The sequence below is a fragment of the Nelusetta ayraudi genome, unplaced genomic scaffold, assembly GCF_046127955.1.
Source record: "Nelusetta ayraudi isolate G7.1 ecotype Tasmania unplaced genomic scaffold, CSIRO-AGI_Nayr_v1 ptg000017l, whole genome shotgun sequence".
NCBI lineage: Eukaryota > Metazoa > Chordata > Actinopteri > Tetraodontiformes > Monacanthidae > Nelusetta > Nelusetta ayraudi.
In genome coordinates this window covers 1,465,972-1,490,835 of record NW_027466067.1, presented here as the reverse complement: position 1 = coordinate 1,490,835, position 24,864 = coordinate 1,465,972, and the positions used below count along the sequence as shown (strand labels likewise).

Sequence of the window (24,864 nt, the reverse complement as noted above, 5' to 3'; positions counted from 1 at the left end):
CCCCTCTGGACACTAGGTGGACCTACAGTCAGTAGTTTCTTAAATTCTCTCTCTCTCTCTCTCTCTCTCTCTCTCTCTCTCTCTCTCTCTCTCTCTCTCTCTCTCTCTCTCTCTCTCTCTCTCCCTCCCTCCCTCCCTCTCTCTCTTTCTCATTCCATAGAAGATATGAAACTTGTGATAGCTTCAAATTTATTTTTACTTTGCATGAATTATCTTTTTTTTGTTATTCGACAAGCATAATAAAACAGCTCAAAAATGAATTTACCATAAAAACATTTTAATATTTTTGTCACTTAACTCTGTGCAGGCTGTCAAAATCTTTTGACTCACGCAACACTGGTGCTTCATTACTTGGGGATAGTACATGGGGATAGTAATATGTCGTTTTACCATACCCAACTGAAATTTAAAGGAAGGACACACTTTTATCATTGACATTTGTTTTCAGGTAGGGGGACCCTCACATTTTCTTCTTCTTTTTTTTTTTTTTTTTACAATGCCTTTGTGAATTGTGTGTGTTTTTGTAATAAAAACAAAAAGAAAACCTTTTATATTATTATAATGTTATTTTAGATTGTTTCTGCTGCTCTCGTTGTTTCTTTCTTGGCTGCTGTGGATGTCGTTTTAGCTATTTGCACTGCCTCTCGTAAGCACTGTTGCCACTTTAGCCATTTTACTGCACATCCAGCATGAGCATGTGGCAAGTAAAGTTCTTGAATCTTGTTGCCTCTGATATCAGTAGAACCACGGCTGTGTGGGAGACAGGGGGCTGAGTGAGTGGAGACATTTGGATGGATCATGGATGAGAGCTGGTTCTGCCACAAACGTTTGGTCGCAAGCTAAAGACCTCCATGGTGGGGAGGGGACCCCTTAGAGAAGGCAAAGCCTGCTGCCTGGTGGTGGTGCTCCTCGACTTCCTTTCCAAGGCAGCACACTGAGGATGGGACGATCTGGAGGTGTGTGACACGGGAGGCTGCAGTCTGGGCTGGCATCCACCGGGTGGTACCCTGTCAGGGGGACCAAGGGTGAAGGAAAGGTTCCACGGGACCAGCGGGGCACTGTTGTCCCCCAGACCCAACCGTTGGCTTTTCCTTCGAGGTTCAGAGTGGGACGTGCAGCCCCGACCTCGCCGGCACCGACGGACACGGGAGGTTTTTTGAACATCTCTGACGGTTCTGTTCTCCTTGTCTGATGGGACAGCGGCAGCTCTGGAAACCTCCTCGCCTGATGTCTTCCAGGTCGGGTCGGCCGTCTCTGACGCTGGTGGCTGGTCCGGAGGGAACGGGGTGGCGTGCGGTGGGTTTGGAATGGCGGGAAGCCTGTGTGGAGGTTTGGATCGCCTGATGGGGGCGCCCTCCACCAGCAGATTCACACCCACATAGTGAGGGACTTCAACCGCGGCCTGAGAAGGGCAGGAGAGCAAAACAAATAAATGTTAGCAGTAGATTATCGCTGTACTTAAGCAGGTTTTTCAGGTAATATTTGTAATATTTGGTTAATTTATGATTTTTATATTGGTGAAAGCTTAATAAACTGCTAATAAATACATTAATTAAAGTGCATATTCGCTGCACAATAAAATGAATTTGATTTTCCTACCCTCAAAACGCTTCTCATATATAAGAATGTCCATAGATTAAGGGTCTTGTTCCCAGTTAGCTGCCATCTTGTACCACCATATTTTTAAGGAAGCCAGTCTGGAAAATCCAGGTTGTCTGACAGAAAATTTTGTAATTAGGGTGAACGCCCGCGTCTTAAAATAAACCAACGCAAAAGAGAGTGGGCAAGATATCCGGATATTATAATATTTGGAGATTTTGAACTTAACCTTTAAGTATAACCTTTTCTGACAACTTTTTACTTTTACTCCTTACATGTGTAGACAAATATCTGTATGTTCTATACGTTACAGATGGAAAACATGTTTGATACTTTTGTGTTTAAAAGTCTTTTAAAGATGTAAATTCTGTTAAAAGTAACTTATTATCATTATAGCTGTTGTTGTTTGAAGTTGAGTTATTTGAACTCAACTTCATTGAAAGTAAAAACATTGAAAAATGTCTTTACTTTTTATGTAAGTACATTTCAGAACATTTACATTCTTTCTTTTACTTGACTAAAGGAGTTGAATCAGTACTTACCAGAGTATTTTTTTTACAAGTATAAGTATCCATATTTATTACTTACGTACAGAATGTGAATACTTTTACCATGTTTACCTGTTTATAGATGAGCTGGAAGCCGCCTGTGTGAGCAGAAGGGTCGAGCCGTCGGTCGAGCACAACCCTGAGGGTGTCCAGCTGCACGGCAGGGCAGAGGCGAGCTGTCACAGCTGTGGAGCAGGCCATGGTTGGACTGGCATTGATCTCCAGGAGCCAAGGTCTCAGGTCTCTGCCCAGCATGAAATCGGCTCCGTAGAGTTCAAAGCTTCCCTTGCGGGGCTCCATCAGGTCCTGTGCCGTCTGCAGGGCGTGGATCACCGCTTGCTGCATGCCTGGGACCACGACGGACTCCCATTCTGACCCGTGACCCTGCTGCTGCAGAAAAGTCCTGAACTGAGAGCAGGACCACATGTTGTCCAAAGGCACCCCTGGGTGGCGACCACGGGCCGGCTCAAAGTGCTTCTGGATGGAGTTATTGCACAGGTGGACTGAGCTGAGGATGATAATGATAAAAGAATGAACAGAATGTGAGGTGGAGATGTACTTTGGACATAAAGGCACTTCTTCACTTGACAGTCAGAGGCAAAGTGGGTCATCTGCTAATTCTATGAGACTGACCTCTCCAGAGTCTCGGTTGAGTAGGGCTGAGTGGAGAAGCGCAGGTAGCACTCTTTGTAGAACCAGACAGTCAAAGGGTTCCAGTCAGTGACGAGGAACCACTGACGGACATCGAATTTGGTGCCGTGGACCAAAAGAGGACGTTCCAGGTATTTCTGCACCACCCATTTACTTTCCTTTGCCAGCGCTCGGTCATTATCCACCACAGACAAGATCTCCTCCAGGCGATCCATACACATGATGCCTGGTTGGTTTAGAAACATGAATATGGCATTATGAAAAAAAGGAATAAGGACTGAAAACCATTCAGTGCCTTAAAATACTCCAAAACTTATCTAAGAATACCAGAATGTTGGTTTTGACATTGCTGTATTTTGATGACATACGCCAATGCAACGCAATTAATTCCTTGTGTGAAAACATAACTTTTCTTTGTTTTTCAATTTAATTGTTATTTTGCACACATTTGATTCAAAACAAAAGGCAACACTGGCTGGATGTTGTTTATTTATTTTACTTTCAGCAGAACAGAAAGTTTGTATAATAACATGTATAACAAATATGCTGAAAAAAATATTTAATATTCTGTGGTATAAAACGTGTATGTATTTTAGATATTTTTGTTGATTATCTTGTTCGATCTTTGTTCTCTGATAAACTGTTGTACGGGTGTTTAAATGAATGGGCAGGGCTGCCATGACACATGACGCTTAAAGGTTAAATGTGTAATAATTGGAGATTTTGAAGAAGAAACAGCGACATCAAGTGGTTACATTTTAGAATGCAGCCTCTTTCACTCTGACGTTTGCAAGTGAACTATGGTGGCCTGCGCAACAAAACCCGGATACATGGCCCACCTTCTTCTTCGTTTGTCAATAAGTTTATTTGAGAACGCGAGCGTTCACCCCGCTGTACTATAAACTATCCATCCATTTTCCATACTCGCTTCTTCCTGAGCTCAGGGTCACGTGTGTCTGCTGGAGCCTATCCCAGCTGTCATAGAGTGAAGGCAAGGTACACCCTGGACAAGTCGCCAATTCATCACACGGCCACTACATAAACTATAAACTGTATATTCCTGTATATATATGTAAATATATATGTTTACATAGATGTAAACTGTTCTGAAAACTGTTGGTTGGAAAGCCAAATTACCTTTATTGTACTAACTTACACTTTTATTGTTTATGTATTTATTGGCAGTGTATTAAGAGTTTACTAATAGATAACAATCAATCAATCAATCAATCAACTTTTCTGAGTGCCTGACCTCGCCCTCTTGACTTGGCACCTGGTTTGATGATCCAGATGTTATTCAGTCCATCGGTATCAAGCTGAGGACAAACTTCCTGCAGCCTTGCGATCATGGCCTGGCAGCGCTCCACAAACACACTGCTGCCCCTGATCAATGCCCCTTCACTGCGCAGGACCCACAAAAAAAAAACCTATGTTATTGAGTACTTTTGTGTTGCTAAATAAAACATATATAAGTAGTCATGCTCCAAGAAAAGTAAAATGCTTCAATCAAATATGTGATATAGTATATTTAATTGTGACAGCACTCTGTTGGTTAAATAATTGCAGTCCAAGTAGAACAAAAGGTTAAAAAATAAGAAGAAGTCATGGTTGAAAAAAGGTGGACAGTGGGAAAGGGGAATTACAAACGTATAGTTACAATGTTTGTGTATGCATTAAAATGGAACTGTCCTGCAAATGACCCTTACTACAAAACTGAACCTAATTGACTACATTTTACACCAGAAAAATGGTCTCACCTAAGAAAAAAATAATGATATTCATATTATGCGTGTTATTATAAAACAGAAACAGCAGATAAGTTATACATGACCAAAATGCAAACTGTTAGTTACATACTCACTGTGCAACCATGTAGTAGTCGTGTAGAAACTCAGCCCATTGCTGCGCCAGGGCAGTAGGGGGCGTCTCTACGCTCACGTCAATATCGCAGTGGTCCAAGACGCTCAGGAATTGCTCACAAGTCTGTAAGGCCGTTTCAATCATCGCCGCGCCAACAAATTGATGGCCTGTGCGATCAGACGCTAAGATAGAGGAAGCAAATTGGTAACAGCGCTCCTTCTTCTCATTTTGCGGGTTGCATACCATGGCATGCAAATCATCACTGAAATATGCCTAGGGAAATTATTCAGAAATTCATTACCACGCAAGGCTGGCGGCTGCCCTCCCTCGGCCCCGTTGCTCCTCTGCCTGCTGGTCTCCACCACGTGCTGCAGCAGGCTGGTGCACGCAGTCCTCCTGAAGTCCTCTTGGGTGTCACAGCAAGAGGAGGAGAACAGCGATAAAGAGACAGTAAGTCAAGTAAAGTGTGCAGTGTGTATCCAGAGAAGTATCAAATGATCTGCATTTATTATTATTATTATTATTATTATTATTATTGGTGTTGTTGTCATTAACAACAACAACAATAATAATAATCATCATCCTACTATATATATAAATAATAATAATATAATAATATATTTTATTTATAGAGCGCTTTTCAAAGTTCTCAAAGGTACTTACAGTGCAGTTACTAAACATTAAAAGCAGAATGGATTAGATGTGTTTTTGAGTAACGATTTTGAATGACGGCAGGTCAGGGCAGTCACGGATATGAGTTGGGAGTGACTTCCAGAGGGGGCAGCAGCAGCATTCGTTCATGGCACAGTGAGTACGAGGGGCAAAGTTGTACAGGCAGGAGAATAAGTGGCACCAAACTGCTAGAGAGTGGGCCCACTGCTCCAGCAGACCTCCAAGACCAGGACTGCAGGAACAGGCGGGTATTGAAAATGGATGGATGATTGGAGTGTGAGGTAGGAAGGGGCCTGGTTGTGGAGGGCTTTATGGATGAGTAAGAGGAGTATTTTATTTCCTGATTAAACAAGTAAAAAGGCCACAACCTATGAACGCCTGTTTTTCATCCTCGGCCCCGAGCCTGTAGCACCTGGGGAAGAAGGTGTTGGGGTCGGCCGCATCGAACCACTGGAGGTTACGCAGATTGACACAGAGCCCGACCTGAATCCGGCAGGAAAACACCAACACAAGGCGTCAGCAGACGTGCGGCCGCTGCCGCCAAGCAGCACTGCAGGGCATCACTGCAGGTGTGACAACACTGGGTGTGACCTTGGTGGTGAAGGTCGCAGAATTGGCGTAGTGGTTGATCATTTGGTCGTGTTGCAGGGAGTGGCAGTCCACGTCATCCCGACGCGTCGTCCAGTAGAAGTAGCTAGTCTCATTGCGAACCAGGCGGGACTGTGCGCAAGAAGGGGGCGGAGTCAAGTCATGGAGTCAAGCGAAACATGGAATGATGTTAATTCAAAAACAGCTACCGGAGATGTAGATTGTGTTGGGTCGAGTTCATCTTACCACCAGGCTGTACATGTCGCCGAGGCTCCCCTCCAGGTTCTCATCCGCTCTCTCTGTTAAGAGGCAGGCAACATGTGTCTTTCTTTGTAATGCGGCGCACAAAGTGTGTGTGTGTGTGTGTGTGTGTGTGTGTGTGGTGGAGGTGTTGCTCTCTGCTCCTTCTCCACCTCAATGAACTTTTTAGCCTTTTTGGCCTCTTTAACTCTTCATTGAAGCCAGCGAATATTATTTTTTATAAACTTTGTGTTCTTTCTGGTTTGAAAAAAAATTGGTCGCTCGGGAACCAGAATTAGAGAAGTTGCTTGATTGTATGAATGAAAACACTAAAGCTCAGGTTAACTTAAAATGCACTAGAAACCTTGACAGAACTTCATTTGATCTTCTGCAAACTTTTGCATGCACATACACATTTGAGTATTTCAGTGCGTCTTGGGCAACGTGCCATTCACTAACACATTGCAAACAAGCATCTGGTTTTATGAGCTGACCACTGAATTCTAGTGAAATGATAGTTTGCATTTCAGCAGTCCTCTTTGTCACCTGTTCACATTTTGACATACTATACACTGTTAGGTCACTCAAGTTATTGAGACGCTGGCATTATATCTCGGTTTGACCACCATGGTTGTTAGCTTCTGAGATGAAGAAAGGACCAATGCAAACTTCCACATATAAGCCATACTTTCATGATGTGGTATCAATGTAACGTCAACGTTTAGATGTTTTCCACACATTAAAGTGGAAAGTTAATCGTCCCTTACTTTGGTAGTGTAAGTCACTGTAATTACTTAGACTATTTACTAAGACTACTAAACTACTACTAATACGAAATAGACCATTTAAAATATATATATATATATTTTTCAGTTCCGGTGGTCTCACCAGCGCTGATGTCGCCATTGTTGCCTTCGTCTTCCTGCGTGGCTTTTTGGACCGGACTGGGAAAGCGACGTTCAACCCAACCTCTGGCCCATAAAGCAGTGCGAATCACAGGGTAAGGTCCACGTATGGAAAATACTCTCTTCATCTAAATATGTGGAACGTAAATTAAAATAAATAAATTAATAATAATAATAATAACAATGATGCACAACAAAAATGTCACACAAATTTGACGATTGAGACCTTTACTGCTTTTTCCACCAGGGACTTTGCTGTTTTGAGCCTGTCTAGCTTGATTGCTGGCAGGGTTGGCAGACTGCGACGTAACTTCCCTGCCACTGGAACCACCGGCTGGGACTGTAACACTGAGACAACGTGCTCGATGGGTTATCAGAGTGTCTTTGTGAGAATGCGTGCGCAGTCATCCGCTCACTTACATGGCATTTGTTGCATGTTGCTTTAATGCAGTTTCGTCTTTTCTATATTTGCTTGCCTGGAATGACAATAAAAAATAATGTTGGACAACATAAAGATAGATAGATAGATAGATAGATAGATAGATAGATAGATAGATAGATAGATAGATGGATCTTTAATAAGGAAAGAAGATGAGTGCATCATTTTGGCTAAACGGCTTTGTAAGACCTCAGAAGGCGTTTTCTTTCTGCCCTGCGGTGCAACATTGTTGTGGTCTGACATTACAACATGAGCCATTCTTACTTTGAGTGCTATAGTCACTGTGGAGGTACTGGTGACCAAGGAGGCTGCTATAGCAGTGGATGAGTTTCCAAGCCAACCATAATGTGACAAACTGACTGGAACAAATAACTTGGAACATACTATACAAAGCCATACATTCATGCAAACACCCTTACATACTGAATTGATTGGCATACACAGTACATATAGCTCTATATGCAGTCCACAGAGATTCTTGCATGAAAGAGGATTTCAAATTGGGTCAAGCTGGCATTTGAATATCTGGCAACAGCTTCACACTGTAATGCCAACGTATGGTGACACACACACACACACACACACACACACACACACACACACACACACACACACACACACACACAGATATGCAAACATATGCATTGAGCTACTGAATGCATGTATTCTATATATGGTTTGTATATTAAAGTGTATTAAAGGCTGGAAATACTGACAACGGGTTAGCAGACCGAGTATCAATCACAGAAGAACCACTGTCAGATCCGGAAATGTATTCCATAATTAAAAAATAAATAAATAAATAAATAAAAGAGAAAAAAAAAGGGGGGGGGGAGAGAGAGAGCCGAGACATTGCGTCGGTATACAAACCTAGAGTCGGGGCCCCCCCCGGTGACCCGACCACTGCCCACAGACTCGATCAGTCCTCCATGCTCCCACGCAGTGTTGTTCGTTGCCATAACAGCAACACTTCGCAGGAACAGGACGCCCGCACCAAGACGGAAGGAAGAAAGGAAGGAAGGACGGACGGAAGGAAGGCAGGAAGGATGGAAGGAAGGAGGAGTGGGTCGCTCTGCTGACGTGCGAGGATTACAGCCCAGGAACCGAGTTGCGTCTGAAGGACCGACTGCGTTTTTAATTTGTCATAGCAGCGAGACGGAGGCGATTTGATGCTTCAGCCCCGAGCGGTCCTCTGTCACTGAACCACACGCTGTCGCTTGGCTGCAAAAACGCATAGCGACTGTTCGAGTAAGTTAGTGTCGTTTAGGTGTTAAGTGTCACCCCCCCCCAAAAAAAACAAAACAAAAACAAAACAAAACATCTTTCTTGTCGTTACAACATCACGCCAGCGGAGTTCTGCAGCCCTCTGACCTGCACACTTGCAGCCTCCCAATAGCTCCGGCAACAACCAAGTAACGACGAGACGGTTAATGACGTCAACATGATGCAGGCAGTCCACAGTCGACAGTAACTATCGCTAGTCCGAAATCTGCCCTGCAGCAGTAATATAAATGGTAATTCCTCCTCCGTCCTCCCTAAACCCTGTATAAAACAATTAGGAAATCTATAGGGTGACTCCGGTCATTACCCTTCACCACCACTAGGTGGGGTGAGAGGCTCATTGTAGCTCTGACGTGCGACTCCACATACACAACAGTAGTGCAAAAGGCCAATGTTTGGCACATTTGCTCACGCCTACTGCATCTATTCTTTTATTTTATCTATTTATTTTTTCTTCCTATCTTACCACCGAGTTAACACAGCCAGTCAGTGGAACACTCCTAATAAATCCAGCATATATGTAACACATGCTGATGTTTTTGTTTGTTTGTTTGTTTGTTTGTTTTTTAAATATAGGACATAAACAATACTGCAACTTATTTCCGTGTCTGCTTATTTACCTCAGAGGCGTGACGTCGCTCGGTGTTGGGCAGCAGCAACTGCGTCGCAGCGTGCATGCTCGTGCGCCTCTGCGCTCTGATTGGCTGAGGCCGCGGCGATGCTCCCCGCATCCCTCTCTCATCCTGTTCTCCAGCAGCCAGGGCGGGAGGGAGGGAGGGAGGGAGAGAAGGAAGGAGGGAGGGAGGGAGGGAGGGAGAGGAACCGACAGCGCGGCCAGGAAACCATCACAACAAGGGTGGAAGGCGAAAAGATTCTGTCATTCAAACTGTTTCCGTCAGCAGGAGGAGATGTAACATACCCGCAGCGACACAAGTAGCTGCTGCTGCTGCTGCTGCTGCTGCTGCTGCTGCTCCTGCTGCTGCTCCTGCTCACCCGTGACTGTTGTTGTTGTTCTTCTTTATTTTTCTTCCTCGTCTCAAAGACAAGACGCACACACAGCTCCGAGAGGTCGATCACTTTCACCTTTACACCCCTGGACAACGTCGTGCCCGCGGTACCGGCTGCCAACATGCCCGTCGACGACCCGGACAGCATCCTGGGCTACCAGGTAAAGTCTCGCGACTACTGCTGCTTCCTCTGTGTGTGTGTGTGTGTGTGTGTGTGTGTGTGTGTGTGTGTGTGTGTGTGTGTGTGTGTGCGTGCGTGCGTGCGTGCGTGCGCGGGCACTCGCGACCCTCATCGAGGAAATTCTTCTGCAACACCACCGACAAGTAGTGATGGAAAACCTTCCCTTCGTTTGCTGGGTTTATGGCGCGCCAGTAGTGTTGCAGATCCAAGTGCTGGTTGTTGCCTCAGTGAATATCTCTTGAAGTTGCAACGCGGTTAGTGAGTCCAGAATTGAGCGGTGGATGTGTTTTTATTCCCCCCCCCCCAATTCCTCATGTTGCTATTCTGAGGCGCCTACACGTGCAGTGATTCCACGGAGCGCATCGCGCGAGGCGCCGTGTTGGGAATATTTCACTTGTTTTGACTGAGCTCATCAGCGCAACTCCCTCCCTCCTCTCTCTCTCTCTCTCTCTCTCTCTCTCTCTCTCTCTCTCTCTCTCTCTCTCTCACACACACACACACACAAGCACACGCACACGCACAGACACACATGTGGCCACATACACGGTTAAAAGCGCGAGCGTATAGGAAAGTATTGATTGGGGCTCGATGCGTTTAAAACACTCATGTCGTTCAAATACCAACAACCTCGGTGGAGGATGCGACCGTCGGTTCCGGTGCCACTTCTTGGCTCATGCGGGCCTGCTATTTTCTCACCTACCCTCAAATGACCTTGACGCCATCCTTACAGCGTGCACCGCGCGGCGCACGTCGTCGATCAGCCAATGGTGTCGGGAGGGAGAAGGGGAGGGAGACGGGGTGAGGGGGCGGCAGGAACAAGTGGAGTTTGAAGGAGGGAGATGATATTGCGATCCATCATCAGATCACTGGCTGCTGCTGAACAAGCATCCAGCGGAACAAAGGCGACACGTTCTTCTCCTTCTTCGTCTTCTTCTTTTTTTTTTTATATAAATATGTCATTTGATTGTTATTGCAATGACATGCAGTGTCACAACCCCCCTCCACCCTCTCCCCAAAAAACAAAAACAAAAACAAAACATCCAAACATCTCTCACCCTATCAGACCTGTTGCCAAAGAGCTGCAGAGGGGTCCCGACAGGCTAACAGATCGATGCTGATGTGCCAAAAACAGCAGCGCAAAGCAGAACAGCACACATGCAAAAGTGTCTATTGATTTGTCAGCCACTCTACATGTTATAAAGCTGACGCCAAAGTAAAGGAGCCATCATGATAATTGTACAGATTAACGCAAAGAGAAGAATATTCTAGCTCCTGACTAAAAATCAAAAATAGATTAAACGCTTATATAAAGTAGAATTATGCATACATGACCCAGACTTAGAATAGCATAAGACAACTGGAGGCATCAGACAGTTACGTAATTTGTCCTTGAGCAATACACAAACCTCTGCTTTGTGTGAGGTGATGATGCATGTATCTTAAAAAGCTATGCATTAAATTGTGAGTTGTCTTGGAATTTGAATGAAATTTGGATGGTTGAATCATAACTAAAAGCTCAACTCGAAAATATTTCAACAATATTTCTTAGGCACTGAGCCCCACAGATAGACCAGCTCTGGAACAGAGCAGGTCATCTCCAGGCAAAGACCTCGATTGAAATAGCAATGTTTCTTTTAAACACTCACCAAATTTGGCAAGCAGGTCAGAACTGATGAAAGATTTCAAATAAAGAGAAAATGGCAAAATTCGGCTCTATAGCGCTACCTACAGACACTTAAAAACACATATATATATATACATATATTGGGTTAAATGAAAAAAAAAAAGAATTACTGAATGCAAAAGTCTTATTTTTGCAATTTGTTCTTTTTCATTTACGTCAAGAATGAATTGTATCGACTTTTTTTTTCATTCTTGCTCACTTTTATCACCGCTTAACCAACAAGAAGTATTTAAAATAGCTCCAGACAAATGTATATTTTCCCCACTGAGAAGTTTTCAAATTTCATCCATTGTTTAAATCCCTTGGAAAGTGCTGACAGAAGGAAAATAACACACAGAAACATACTTTGGTAATGCACAGGGTGATGTGTTTAATAACTCCATTTTATTCCACTATTGACAAACAGTGATTTTGAACATTGTACATGTTAGCACCCGTTTGCCACAAACTATTGACTACAGTTGCTTTTTATATCACAATCATGGGTGTGAGCTCGGCCCCTCGCACTCTCTCTCTCTCTCTCTCTCTCTCTCTCTCTCTCTCTCTCTCTCTCTCTCTCTCTCTCTCTCTCTCTCTCTCACACACACACACACACACACACGCGCGCGCTGTTATCAGTGAGCGCAGCTGTGGCTGGTGAATTAGTGTGTGGGATGGAGCTCAGCCTCGGGGCAGTCAGCTCCATTAGAACTGGAGCTCTACCAAACATATAGACACTCAAAACCAGAGAATGGATGAGTGGAGAGACGGAGAGAGAGAGAGAGAGAGAGAGAGAGAGCAAGAGACGATGTGTCCCGGAAAAAACCGACACGATCACACCATCAATTCGTTTGGATCCATTTGGAAAGGACACACAGTGCAAGAGGGGAGCCTCATTCAAACATTATAAAGAACTGTGTTTCAGTCAACGGCTAATAAGGACGAGAAGCTCTCAGGTCTTGTTCTGTGCGACGTTACACCTGTGCGTGCGTGTGTGCGTCCGTGTCCGTGCGCGTGTGATTTCACGCAGCGGTTGTGCCGTTCCAAGTTCTCTCCCAAGTCTGTGCTTTTCACAGTCTGTCTCCATTCCCGGGCACAGTTCACCGTGAGCGCCGTTGCTAATGGTAAATTCATGCGGCTGGGTGTTTTCTCAACAGGTTAATGGTTCCCTGTCATTCACAACTCACCTCCCTCGTGTCACATTAAGCGCGTCAGCCGATTAAGAGCTCACGTTGCACTTAAAGTCAAATTTCTCTCTGCGGGTGAGCACATCTGCGACCCTGGAGGCTTGGGCGCGCGTGTGTGATTTTCCATTGGCACCGCAAAAATGCTTGTCCGTCTATCTCTCGCCTAGCAACTGTCCCTCTCTTCATTCACTCTCGTTTCTTTGGGTTGAGTCACACAGCTAACAGCGGAGGGGCTTTTACGAGGCCAAGAAATATTTCTCCAAACGGATTATTGCTATAGATGCGGCCTACTGCCGGGACCAAAATGGCTGGATGTCCTTGAGTTCCTGTCCTTTTAGCATATCGGCGGTAACTAGCAATGGCAGGCTCATGTTGCAGCTGCAGTGTGGAGTTGAAAAGGAGGAAAGAAGCGCGTGAGAGGGTTCCGTGCGCAGACACAAGGACACTGATGTGTGACTTCCAGGTGAAAACATCAGAGCATGAAAACAATGTCTTATAACATACACACATCCCTGTTATTAATCATTTACTTTAGGTCAGTGTCCATCAGCTAGCATGCAGCATTTAATTTCAGCCTCAAGGAGTCCGTTCTGCTTAAAGTGCTCAGTGCTTAGTCATGTAAGCAATGCAAATATTGTTTTTTTTTTTTTTTTACAGATCCTCACGCACCACTTAGACTTTTGTGTTGTCAGATCTTTAAACTGATTGTAAATCTTTCAAGAGTAATAGTATATCCGGTGCTTTTAGATATAAGCATAGGTTTTGTGTTTTACTATCTTAAGGCCGCAGCCAATTGAGTAAAATGTTAGAGCTTAGAATAACCTTTTAAGTTGGATGCACTCACTGACACAACCTTTGCACTCATCCAGTCCCCAAACCCTTCAATGCTGCATTTTTGGGGTAACGTTGCTGTGAGGAACCTCAAACCAGGGATCCCCAGTCGCAAGGCAGACGAGGCCATTGTCACACCAAACATGTACCGTACCTACTGTATGTGTAAAGTTGCTTATTGCATATATATGTATACTATAGTTTTATCGTATTTATTTACTGCTGAGGTTTATCTACGTTTTTCTTGAACAGGCCGTTTGATTTGCCATCGGCATTTTCTTTGAGATTGAATCATTTGGCTCCATCGCAGAGAATCAAATGGTATTTTAAAGTGCGTCACAGCAAAACACATTAACTGGTCAGTGCCCCGAACAAATGGAACACCCCGGACTGAGAGGAAGGATCAATGAGTTGGACTTCAATGCATTTTCATTCCAGCACTGTAGGCAGACCTTCAGGGGGAAAGGGCTCGCTGGGCTTTGTGAGCTGGGCTTAAAATAAAGACAGTTTAAGGAGCTTGAGCGTGAGCTACAGTACGTTTTCTGTTTAGTTTAACAAAATGCGGTGATTCTCACACCTGGTACATTTACATGATGTTAGCAAAGCAAAACCTGCCTTGTTCTTCTAATTCATACAAGACTCTTTATGCAAACTCATTATTTGCAATACGTTGTTGTCCTAATTAAGGTTGCCCTCAGCATTTGATTCATCCATCTCTTAGTGGCAGTGCTGTGTGATTCTCGGAGACCAGATCGAGGTCTTTATCAGTGCTTTTGGCCAGGGAAGCTGCATTGGATAATAAGTGGATGGAATAAAATGGCCACCTTTTGGTCTGACTGTGCCTAATCAATCCTTAAAATGTTCATTTTGATAGATTAATATCAATCTTTTTTGGAAATGTTTCTCCATATAATTGTATTTTATTCTTTGTAAAATAATGACAACATGCAATCAATCGCATTGCACAAAACTATATTCTTTCACATTGATTTTTCTCGTTTACTTGCCTTGTGTACTCAAATGAGGGCATTTCAACGGCACAATCAAAAGCTCTGGTCTCAGGAGGTTAATGGCACCGCAGCCAGTGCATCTACATATTGAATCAGCCACCGGGGGGAGCACTGCGTGACAACCAATAACTCGATCCGTCTCCTCTCCTTGGACACCAGGGGACTGTAGTCCAATTAGAAGGCCTAGTTGTCCCTTCACTGTGCCTGTAAACATACAGTACATTGGTTCACTGATTTTAAACCAGTTTAAGGCGAAGACTCACCAAGGTGGTTTAACAAGGAGAGACAAGCAATCAGTCTGACTGCCATCGAGACGCCGACCTCAACTGGGAAAACAAAGCGAATCCTTGTAGCTGCTGCCTTAGGGGGCGCCGCAGCCAATGGATTTCTGTGTTTACGTCGGACGCTTCCTGATCCAATATGGCGGCCCCCTCATTTCAATGGAGTTGCTCGCTAGAAAGGTTTTTCCCATCATGTCTCCGTTACTCCCGCGATACGTCAGGACGCGTCAACCAATCAGAACGAGCTGAGAGGCGGCAGCACGGACAACGCTGTGACGTCACGCTGGGAATATAAAACTCTTTTATTTTGATTTTCTGGACTTTATCTTTTTTTTTTTAAATATTAAAATACAATGACTGAAAAAAGATCTGCCTTTCCAAGCGCCGTCCTGTCAGCCGTTTTAGAGGCGTTTCTTTTTGATCTGAAGTCAATGGGTTTTGGCTGCAGCTCCTTGAGTGGCCACTGGAAAAAAAAAATCACAGCGCCACCATATTGCCAGTCCGGTATCCAGTTCTTATAATAGGCCCATGTTAATGACACGACCCTTGTGTCTATTTGGGTTTTGGGGACGCAAGGACGACACAGGAGGAGCGCCCTCTGGGGGTTGTATTCATGGTGTAAGACCAGTCTGGCCATGACCTTCCCCTCAGCACGTTATTATCCCCCAACACCAGCGCCACCTAGTGCTCCACTCCCCCCATGCCGACTCCTCCTCTCCCTCTCTTAGCCTTGAGGGATGATGGGATGAGCGCAGGGACTACAGATCATGACTCAGACAAGCGGCTCTGTCACTCCCAGGCTGGGCTCGGTGTGTGACGGCCCAGCTGCACCTGTCACAACATCGCCCGGCGACAGTCGAGTCTGGGCAGTTCAGTAGAGAGCTTCACTGCCCCCCTCGGCTCCCTCAGCCCCCTCAGCCCCGGCGAGGCCGCAGAGTGGGTGGAGGACAAAGGAGGCAATGGTGAAAATGTCACTGAAGACAGGAAGGATGAGTGTTGGAGGAGATGGAAGATAGGTCCAGCCCATGGCTAGCATGACAGCCAGGCTGCCGGGCCGTCTGGTTTATCTCCTTTCAAACAGAAATCTGCAACTTCCCCCTAGCATCCGGTACAGTTGAGGCCGGAGGTTTGCAGGGTTTTTAAGTTTGGTCGTTAGGATTCAAAACAGAGCCAGTGAGGACTATAAACAGAATGAACTGCCTAATTCTCTGAGATTTGTGAAGAGTTTGAATTCAGTTTCGATGACGTCAGGTCTTTTGTCGTTTCATGCCATGCATTTGCTGGATAACATTTAAACAATATATTATCCATTTTATGACTATTTAGTCATAAAATCGATTTTCATTTAGAGATATACAGTATCCCCACCGGTCAGAACACTATGTGATTAGAATGAAAGCCTGGGAAAGATGCCAAAGGGACAAAGGGACAGGAGTTGAGGGCCGAGGGCTTGGCTGCTGGGGAGCAGAGTGACAGGTGTGCAGGATTGTCCCGATTGGAGCAGAGCAAAGTGGAGCAGGGCGGGTGGACGGGAACACCAGCAAAACCCTCAACTACTGGAATGTAGCATCCTGAAGTGGTTTGTTGTAATATGACCTCCCAGTCTCCTTCCATTGATTTGTGTGATTAGCTCTGTGTTAATGTGTGATGTGTGATGTGTGTGTGTGTGCTGTAACTGTGGCTGTGTGTCTTAGCGCTCATTGGTGTCGCCAGTTTTGTTTTGTTTTTTTTGTTTTTTTTTGTATCAGTGGAGTTGAGACGTGTTCAGCAGCCCCTGAGACGTCAGATGGCAAAATCAATAAATAGCAGCAGCGAGAATCATTCTGCTGATGCACAGATGGGTTTGTTCCAAGCAACAGAGCAGCGATAAAAGTGTTTGCGTGAAACCCTCTCCCTTCCCCGCATTCCTGCTATGGCCCTTTTAGACTTGAGAAGGTCTCTCTGCCTCACGCCTCACCTTTCTGAATGAATGCAGACTAATTCCCACACAAAGAATCACTGGCGCTGCTGTGACAGTACATCAGTCACAGCCGCACCAGCAGTTAGCTCGCATTGCTTACCCTGTTTGTGCCTCCTCAATCAAAACATGGCTCATCATTGTGACAGTTATCTGAAGGGATATTTCCTATTGTGCTGTTTTCTATGATTTTCATTTGCAATAAAAAGAAATAGATGAACATTTTCTGAGGACAATGTAGGTTTTAGGATTTATTTTAATGTTTTAATATATAACTGGAGCCATGTGATTTCTTTTTAAATATGAGCCACACCTATGTGCTGGCTAGTTGACTAGTACAGTGCAAATCCTGAGATCAACCACCCACAATTCTTCAGGGTGAGCTGTTATAACAGTGTAATAGTCGTTAGTGCATTAGTTAATTCTTTAGTTAATGCACTAATTGTCCACTAATGCATTAGTTAATGCACAAGCCTATTATTATTATTATCAAATGAGACACAAGTCAGCTACTTACTTTTACCATCTTTATCCAACAGAAAACATCCATGTGTATTGTGTGTTCCACGTCATGTAAGAGATCACTTTAAAATGGGTCTTTAAACTCATTCAGAGGTAAAGGCCTTGGCAGCTTTTCAGTCTAAATGTTTGTATTTTTTTTTTCCTCCCTCGAGCAAACGTTTGTCTGACTTCACCGTGGTGTTCATGCATTAATGAGGGAACATTCGTGGCCGACACAAGAGTGAAAAGTGCACACGCTCTGCACACACGCAGCGGCCAGCGCTCGTCTGACGTGAGCGCAACATTTTTCTGTGTGCGGATGCTGCGTTACTAGTTACACATGTGTTTGATAGTGTCATCAAGCAGAGAGTTGTTGATCGAAACATTATCCACATGAAAACCTTGCTTGAGGAAGACCCAAAGACAGGAGGTGGATTTTCTTTCTTTTTTTTAAATTGGATTGCGTTGTTGCTCCCCAACCCTCCTTCTAATCTTAATAAAGCCGCCTATAATTCCGTCACCTTAAGGTGATAAAATTAATCACTTTTATAATTGGCCTTGGCTGAGGGCTCAAATGTGTGACTTAGGAACGGCACCAACTTCATGCGCAGCAGTTCAAGTTTGGTCTGCAGACGAGGATCCGAATAAATGAAAAACAACACAAAAAAACCAAAACGAGCTTCCTTTCAAAATTCTCTCTGCTGTACGGCTGTAGTTCAGCTCATATCAAGCACCAGTCAGTCAGCTCAGAACTGATTGAAAAGGAGAAATGGATTCCCAAGAAACAAGATTAGTAATAATGATGGACAGAGCCGGAGCAAGGCTGAGGACCAAGACCCTATATTTATTATTATATTATTTTATTATCATTATTATTGTACTCCTTTTGTAATTCTTGACCTGTTAAACATGCTCTGATACTGGTCTCAGCACATAGATCACGACTGGTGAAAATATGGATAACATGAAAACATGGACCTCATCAGCGCCTAAGTAAATAGTGGATGTAGGTGAAAAGCACAACTGACAGTTGATGCAGAATAGCGAATGACAGCCTGCAGGAGCTCAAACAGCTGCAATGATAATGTAATTACACTTCTTTTTACGCTTCAGTGTTTTAGTGTCATCCTGTTTTAATATAATTTTTCTAAAATGTTTACATTTTTCAATTGTCACCCTTTCGATCTTTTCCATAATTAAGAAGAACCTGTGAAACACCGCCGCGTGTTTGTTGGGTGCTGGACCTCCTAATTATTGTGGCACTTGAAGAGCCAGATTGTCGTGGGATAAAGAACAGCTCAGTCATGGAAAGAGTCAAACGTCCCTGGGGGCTAATTGAAGGTGATGAGGCAAGGAGGAAAGATGCTGTAAGACATCACTGTACTACTGGAACTCTGAGCGAACCGAGCGAACCGAGAGGCTTCGATTTCAGAGGCATTTTGATACTAGACGCCACACAAAAAACACCAAACGCAGCACCGTTCCGCTAAGTTGAATTTGTTCTTGCCAGTTGTGGGGTCATTTTATTTATTTTCTTTTGCTGTAGCTGTGCTGCTACAAGGACTCAGTAGGAGTCCAGGAAGAATAGCTGGTGTTGCCATTGCTAATGGGGATCCTAATGAAACTTAAATCTCTTCTCTTCTTTTAATGTGCCGGCGAGACGTGGTGAGGCTAAAACCATGGACCGAAATAAAACACGGCGACACTGTGGATGTTTGAGCTGAATTAAAAAAATAAGACGCAAAGCTGCGCAATCCCCATTTATCTCACCTCATAACTGCAAGTGGAGACAGGCACGATTCCAAAGAGGCTTTTCCTGTCAATAAACAGTGTGCAGGCTTTCATAAAGCTCCAAACCCTGGAGAAATACGCAGGTCTGGGTCACCATTTATTTTTCCTGCCACATAAACACATCCTGCAGCATCACAACACGTGCGGCTGTTTAGAGCAAATGGCGCAGCACATCCATCACATCACCACTCTCTCAACAATAAGCGGATCAATCACCTGAGAGCCAAGTCAATGGCACGGAATGCTTGTCACCACAATAGGGGCGGCATCTAGTTTTTTCTTTCCTTTCTCTTCGTCTGCCTCGCTACAGGGAACTGGAGGACATGAGTCTTGTGTATTTGTGTCACATTGCAGCCTAAATAGTTGTTTGCACTGCAAGCGTTGGTTACTGGACAACTTTGAAATTTAAAGATTTATTTGTCACATGCATGAATGCACAGGTACGGCAGCAGTGAAATGCGACGGCAGCAACTCCAGCAACTTCAGCACTGTGCAAGTACAATAGATAAGACTGACATGGATAAAATAGATGAAGTAAAATAAACAGTGAAAATAATATAGAGGGAATGTATATACTGTATATCCATGTTCCTATATACAATCCTATACAATCGTATACACAATGCACAAATATAAAATATAGGATATTATGGAGCATCAGACTGCAGGAGGTAATAAATAAGGTGCTGATATTGTGGGTAGGTGCTACGTGGTGTTATGGCCTGTTTAAGGGTCTGTCATTAAGAGCTGTTCGTCAGTCATTATTTTATGTTGCATGTCAAAAGGCAGATATTCCAACTTCCTCCACCAGACCAACTGTTTCGCCATTTTCACAAATTCAGAACCGATGCGATCAATCCTCTCCTTCCGACTTGCATCATTTGCTGGTTTTGCCGATTGGTTTGACTATTAAACTGTTCCTGCACAGATTTCCCTTGTAATGCTCATGCGTTGCTTAATGTCGCACCCGCAGCCCAGCAGCCAGTCCACTTGTCTGTGTGTTATAGATTGTAGTTTTAACCTGATAATGAGGTTCCGCTCACTTGCTGTGTTAAACAGCTCGCGGGAGGATCCCAGGCTCTCATATTTGGCCGTTCACGTGCAGAGACACCATAGCAGCAGTGAGCCAGCTTCCTTTCCTCATTGAAAAAAAAAAAAAAAAAAGACTAATGTATGTCCACAGACACCCCTCTGCGGCACACAAGCACTTGGCAACAAGAAGCTCCCCTGAGTGGGGAAAGACATTCATATGGGCAAAGACTGCACAGCAGCATTGTTGCAGATTCAGAACCGCTAAATCTGGTTTGATTTCTGGTTAAAATGTGAGTTCTCTGAGCGACTCCTGCATTTCCTACACTGTGTATGTCGGTGCCAGGCAGGCGATGAAGAGAGGAAAGAAAGCCTGTTGCCAATTTGGCGAATTAGCAACACTGCTAATGGTGTCGGTAGCTCGTGTCCAACAGCATGACTCACTCGCTGACCTTTTGGATTTCCTGTCACGTACTCGCGTTAAAATGCTGAAGCTGCTGTGCGAAAAAAGTGTGGTTATTAAAAATAATAAATCCCAGGCTGCATAAACCTGACAACCGCATTGACGCGTTTGGGTCTGTCTGTAATCAACAGAGGGCAGATGAGGAGGTGGTGGTGGACCAGGGTGGGACCAGCTCAGTAATGAACATCCACTATGAGAAGGAGGAACTTGAAGGTGAGTTGACATCAGTTCTAAGTATAATGAGGTTTCTGTTGTATGTGAAAGATCTATAAATCATGTGTAGTAATACAAATAATGCAATATCGAAGAAACAACATGAAGTTTTATTCATTTTCTCCTTTCTTGTGTCACAAATTGGCTCTCACAAAATACAGGAAATACAAACATTTCCAGCTGCACAAAACACAAGATAATAAAGACAAACCAGTTGTGCTTAAACACAGGGATCGACCATAGGAAGACATTTTTGTTAAGACTCCTCACAAGAACCATTATTAAAAAAAAAAAAAAAAAAAAAGGTGAGAAAAGAGAAAAGAGGTGCCTTTTATAACATTTGTCACAGCCGCTACTTTGAAAAGCAAAGTAAGATATGCAACGTTCAACCAAAACATTTAGGGGACACCTTTTAAGCTCTTTTTGCGTGTCCACCAAGCAAATCGAGTCGCTGGAAAAATTCTTGTTCCACTGTACCTCTACATAATTCTACAAAGCAAGCTCGCACTTCCGGTGGTGAAAGATGATTTTACGCCGACATGCTAATAAACCTTCACTAATCTTAAGCTGCTCCTCCAGTGTCCCCGCGGATCCTCAGACTAACACCTTCGCCTTCAGTTTAATTGCTGCCGGGCAACAATTAATGACCCCCAAGAACTTTGTCAGCACTGCCGTCCCTCAAGATCTCCCCCCTATTTCACTTCTCTGCCCCTGCGGTTCTCCTGCTGAAGCTGCTCAGTGCTCAATACCAAGAGCGTCAAGAAATAATGCTGTGTCATTTTGTTAGCGGTTTTTAAGTTAGTCCTTTAGTTTATTTGTGTGTTTAGAGTTTGAACACGTCGTTGGAATATGTCTAAAATGTTTGTTTTCTTGTTTTAATGCCAAGTGGTCTAATAAATGTGTTTGAAACTGAACCTTGCCACTTTCTGAGACACATGATAGAGAATGAGTCATACAGTCGTACACAAATTGAAACTGTTCACAACGGCTCTTGATGCAAAACCAGAGAGCTGATGGAATGACCAAAAAGTTTAAATAATTTAAAATCCAGAAAAATGTCATTTTAAAAGAAGATAAGTGGAACATTTTGGTCCTCTTCTTTCGAATAAAAAGGAAAATGAAAGCCATCTACGGACATAACACAGGCTGATCAGTGTCAACACACAGTGGCTCACCAATGTTTCTGTTTCGGCTTTCGCATCTGTTAAAAGTCCTATTTATTCTCTTTGACTTTGTCCTCAGGCCACAGAACTCTGTTTGTTGGTGTCCGGATGCCCAGGCAGAGTCATCGCCACCACAAGCCCCACGGCTCCAGACACCGCAAGAGAGACAGAAGGGCAGGAAGCATCGCAGCCCCACAGAGCGAGGAAACAGAGACGACCACATCCAGCCACGGTAACTCCCGGACATCCTGCGTGTCCTCGGCAAATTTCTTTTCCTTCCTGAATGTTTTTTTTTTCCCTCCCCGTTTTGGCCGCATCTAATCTGGAAAACTATGATAAAATTTTTTTTAAAAAAATGGTGCATCACTTAGTGGCCCTGTACAGGGCATTTGGAAAAACATCAATACTGTCTGTCACACATGAAAAGCACTTCAGGCCAAAATTGACAAGCACACTAATTAACTGTCACGGAAAGGGAACTTGTTAGCGTTTCACTTGTGTGCAGTTTAAAGTACTGTAATTACAGCAGCATATACGGTGCAAAGAGAAGAAAAAATTATACGAATTAAAGTGAAGTAAAGAAATGACATAAAACAAAATATTTATATAGTAAGAAATCAATGTTTACGTCCGTATGGAAAGTTGGATTATTTACAAATTATTTACATCACTAAAGAATTGTTACAAAAAATGGTTTATATTTAAGTGTTATATTGCATCTGTAGTGAAATGCAGCGGTTTCAAACTGTTTCACTGAGTGCAGTTATACAGCCTGATGACTGCAGGTTGGAATGGTCTGCGGTAGAAAAGGAAATGCATTCTCTGAGGACCACATTGGTGTGATTCTTCCTCTCTTCCTCTCTCTCTGTCTCTACCTCCCACCTCACCAGACACGCCGTCCCAGCGGGTGCAGTTCATTCTGGGCACGGAAGAGGACGCCGAGCACGTGGCCCACGAGCTGTTTACCGAGCTCGATGAGATCTGCGTCAAGGACGGCAAAGATGCAGAGTGGAAGGAAACAGCCAGGTCAGTGTCCCCCAGGGGGGGGCCTACTGGCGGTGATACCAGGCCATAAAGCACCTTGGTCATTCGTTCATTGCACAGGGTCCCTGATTCCACAGCTGTGTCGTGTCCCTTCAGGTGGCTGAAATTCGAGGAAGACGTGGAGGACGGTGGGGAACGCTGGAGCAAACCTTACGTTGCCACGCTGTCGCTCCACAGCCTGTTTGAGCTCCGGAGCTGCATCATCAACGGCAGCGTGTTGCTCGACATGCACGCCGACTGCATCGAGGAGATTGCAGGTAGCAGTTTCTTCCAAATACCTGCCTGGGATTTTTGCATAAGGTCAAAAAAAATTTCAAGTTGCAAAATTTGCAACAAAAAAAAATTAATTAATTGTTAAATGTGTAATATTTGGAGAATTTCTAGATTCAGATTGTAGATCGCAGCACTCACCCTCCCTGTCCCGAGTTTGCCAGTGAACTGCAGCGGCCTGCTACAGACCTGGATACCAAGTCCACCCTCTTCTTCGTTGGTTTATTTGAGGACGTTAACGTTCACCCTAAATACGAAATGCGGTGTGAGGCGACCTGGATTGTCCACACCAGGCTTCCTTTGAAATATGGTGGTGCAAGATGGCAGCTAACTGAGAGCAAGACCCTTGATCTATGTATATTCTTATATATATATATATATATATATATATATATATATATATATATATATATATGTATATATATATATATATATATATATATATATATATATATATATATATATATATATATATACGTATATATTCTATGACTAGGAAAACCAAATGACTTTTATTGTACTGCGAGTATACACTACCCTTTTATCAATATTTTTTATGGGCAGTATGTTAATAAATTAGGCCGAATTTTACATTCTGGACCTTTAAAGCTCTGTGATAAATAATCAGTAATCAGTTATAAGCAATTGTGTTAATGTCTGGAGTTGGTTTATAAGCTTTCATTTAGCCTTTTTTTCTCTGTGAATTTTTAACGCCGTTAGTACAACCACCAAACCATGCGTCATCAGGCTCCTGCCTGGAATAGTGGCTGAACTTCTGCTGAACCACAATTTGCATTGAAAGCCACAATTAGCAGCTCATTTGCATGAGTGCAACTGTACTTGAGTGAGCTTCTACTGCTGCATTTGGGAAAAATATTTTAATCATTCACTATAGACAAATAAAACATAACCAAATGTGTTTTAATGTGTACACAGTAACTACGACTTGTTTTTTAATCAAATGGATATGCACCTCGCATCCTATTTACTAAAAAAAAAAGCAAAAAAAAAAGCATAACATTCAGATAGACCAACAAATAAACTTTAATCATTGTTCAATTCAAGTATGAATTGAGGATTCTTTTCCGTATTGACAGCCAGCCATTGGTAGTCTTTTTGCAACCAAGACTCCTGCTGGCCAGTGAATAGAATGCAGGTTTTTGGTACTTCCATGTCAGCCTCCTGTTTGAAACTGGAATCGCCATCAATCTTTTCATATTGTCAATGGCACAAACACATTTCTTGATATGATTCCATGTTGGGGAAAGTTTCCTTACAGATGAAAAAGAAATTGGTATTTTTACAAGTACGTGTGGACGAGGCCTCAATAAAGGTCTACAGGCTCTGCGTTAGGCTGTCTTTCTCATGGTCAGATCGTGACATCAACTGACAGGCGTCAACTCCTCCTCACTAGCTCTTCAGCACTCCTCTCACTGTCTCTTTCCATTTGACTCTTGCCACTGGCACCTGCACTCCAAATGGTACCCAAG

The 24,864-nt window shown here is 43.7% G+C and overlaps 2 protein-coding genes across 9 annotated transcripts in view; one reads left to right on the top strand and one right to left on the bottom strand.

The window, feature by feature from the left end:
• Nucleotides 1–479: 479 nt before the first annotated feature.
• Nucleotides 480–8,823, bottom strand: ttll3 (tubulin tyrosine ligase-like family, member 3). Of its 5 annotated transcripts, none has more exons than XM_076024583.1 (13): nt 8,373–8,823; nt 7,484–7,539; nt 7,290–7,411; nt 7,047–7,191; nt 6,165–6,217; nt 5,922–6,050; nt 5,699–5,813; nt 4,960–5,064; nt 4,660–4,840; nt 4,051–4,199; nt 2,781–3,024; nt 2,220–2,655; nt 480–1,402 (listed from the first exon to the last, which is right to left on the bottom strand). In XM_076024583.1, exons 2-13 carry the CDS (start codon nt 7,497–7,499, stop codon nt 797–799), a joined length of 2,301 nt encoding a protein of 766 aa, XP_075880698.1. In that variant the 5' UTR covers nt 7,500–7,539; nt 8,373–8,823; the 3' UTR covers nt 480–796. The 5 variants fall into 5 exon arrangements, with proteins under 5 accessions (XP_075880698.1, XP_075880700.1, XP_075880701.1 ...); XM_076024585.1 differs by lacking the exon at nt 8,373–8,823 and adding an exon at nt 7,767–8,263; XM_076024586.1 differs by lacking the exon at nt 8,373–8,823 and adding an exon at nt 7,922–8,263.
• A 43-nt stretch (nt 8,824–8,866) lies between these two features.
• Nucleotides 8,867–24,864, top strand: part of slc4a8 (solute carrier family 4 member 8) — a 29,302-nt gene continuing 13,304 nt past the window's right edge. For 3 of the 4 annotated variants that reach the window (XM_076024580.1, XM_076024581.1, XM_076024579.1), the window contains exons 1-6: nt 8,867–9,016; nt 9,826–9,951; nt 20,816–20,897; nt 22,140–22,292; nt 22,951–23,086; nt 23,201–23,361. In XM_076024580.1, the coding sequence (XP_075880695.1) occupies nt 9,014–9,016; nt 9,826–9,951; nt 20,816–20,897; nt 22,140–22,292; nt 22,951–23,086; nt 23,201–23,361 (661 nt within the window). In that variant the 5' untranslated portion in view covers nt 8,867–9,013. Of the gene's footprint in view, nt 9,017–9,589; nt 9,952–20,815; nt 20,898–22,139; nt 22,293–22,950; nt 23,087–23,200; nt 23,362–24,864 lie in introns of those variants that run through there. The other variant, XM_076024582.1, reaches the window with a different exon arrangement.

What these genes read in the sequence shown, in the direction of transcription:
- ttll3 (XM_076024583.1), bottom strand. An exon ending in CAATGGCGACATCAGCGCTG is followed by an intron (nt 6,218 to 7,046) that starts GTGAGACCACCG and finishes GCCTCTTAACAG; the next exon opens with AGAGAGCGGATGAGAACCTG. An exon ending in TCAACCGAGACTCTGGAGAG is followed by an intron (nt 2,656 to 2,780) that starts GTCAGTCTCATA and finishes TATCATCCTCAG; the next exon opens with CTCAGTCCACCTGTGCAATA.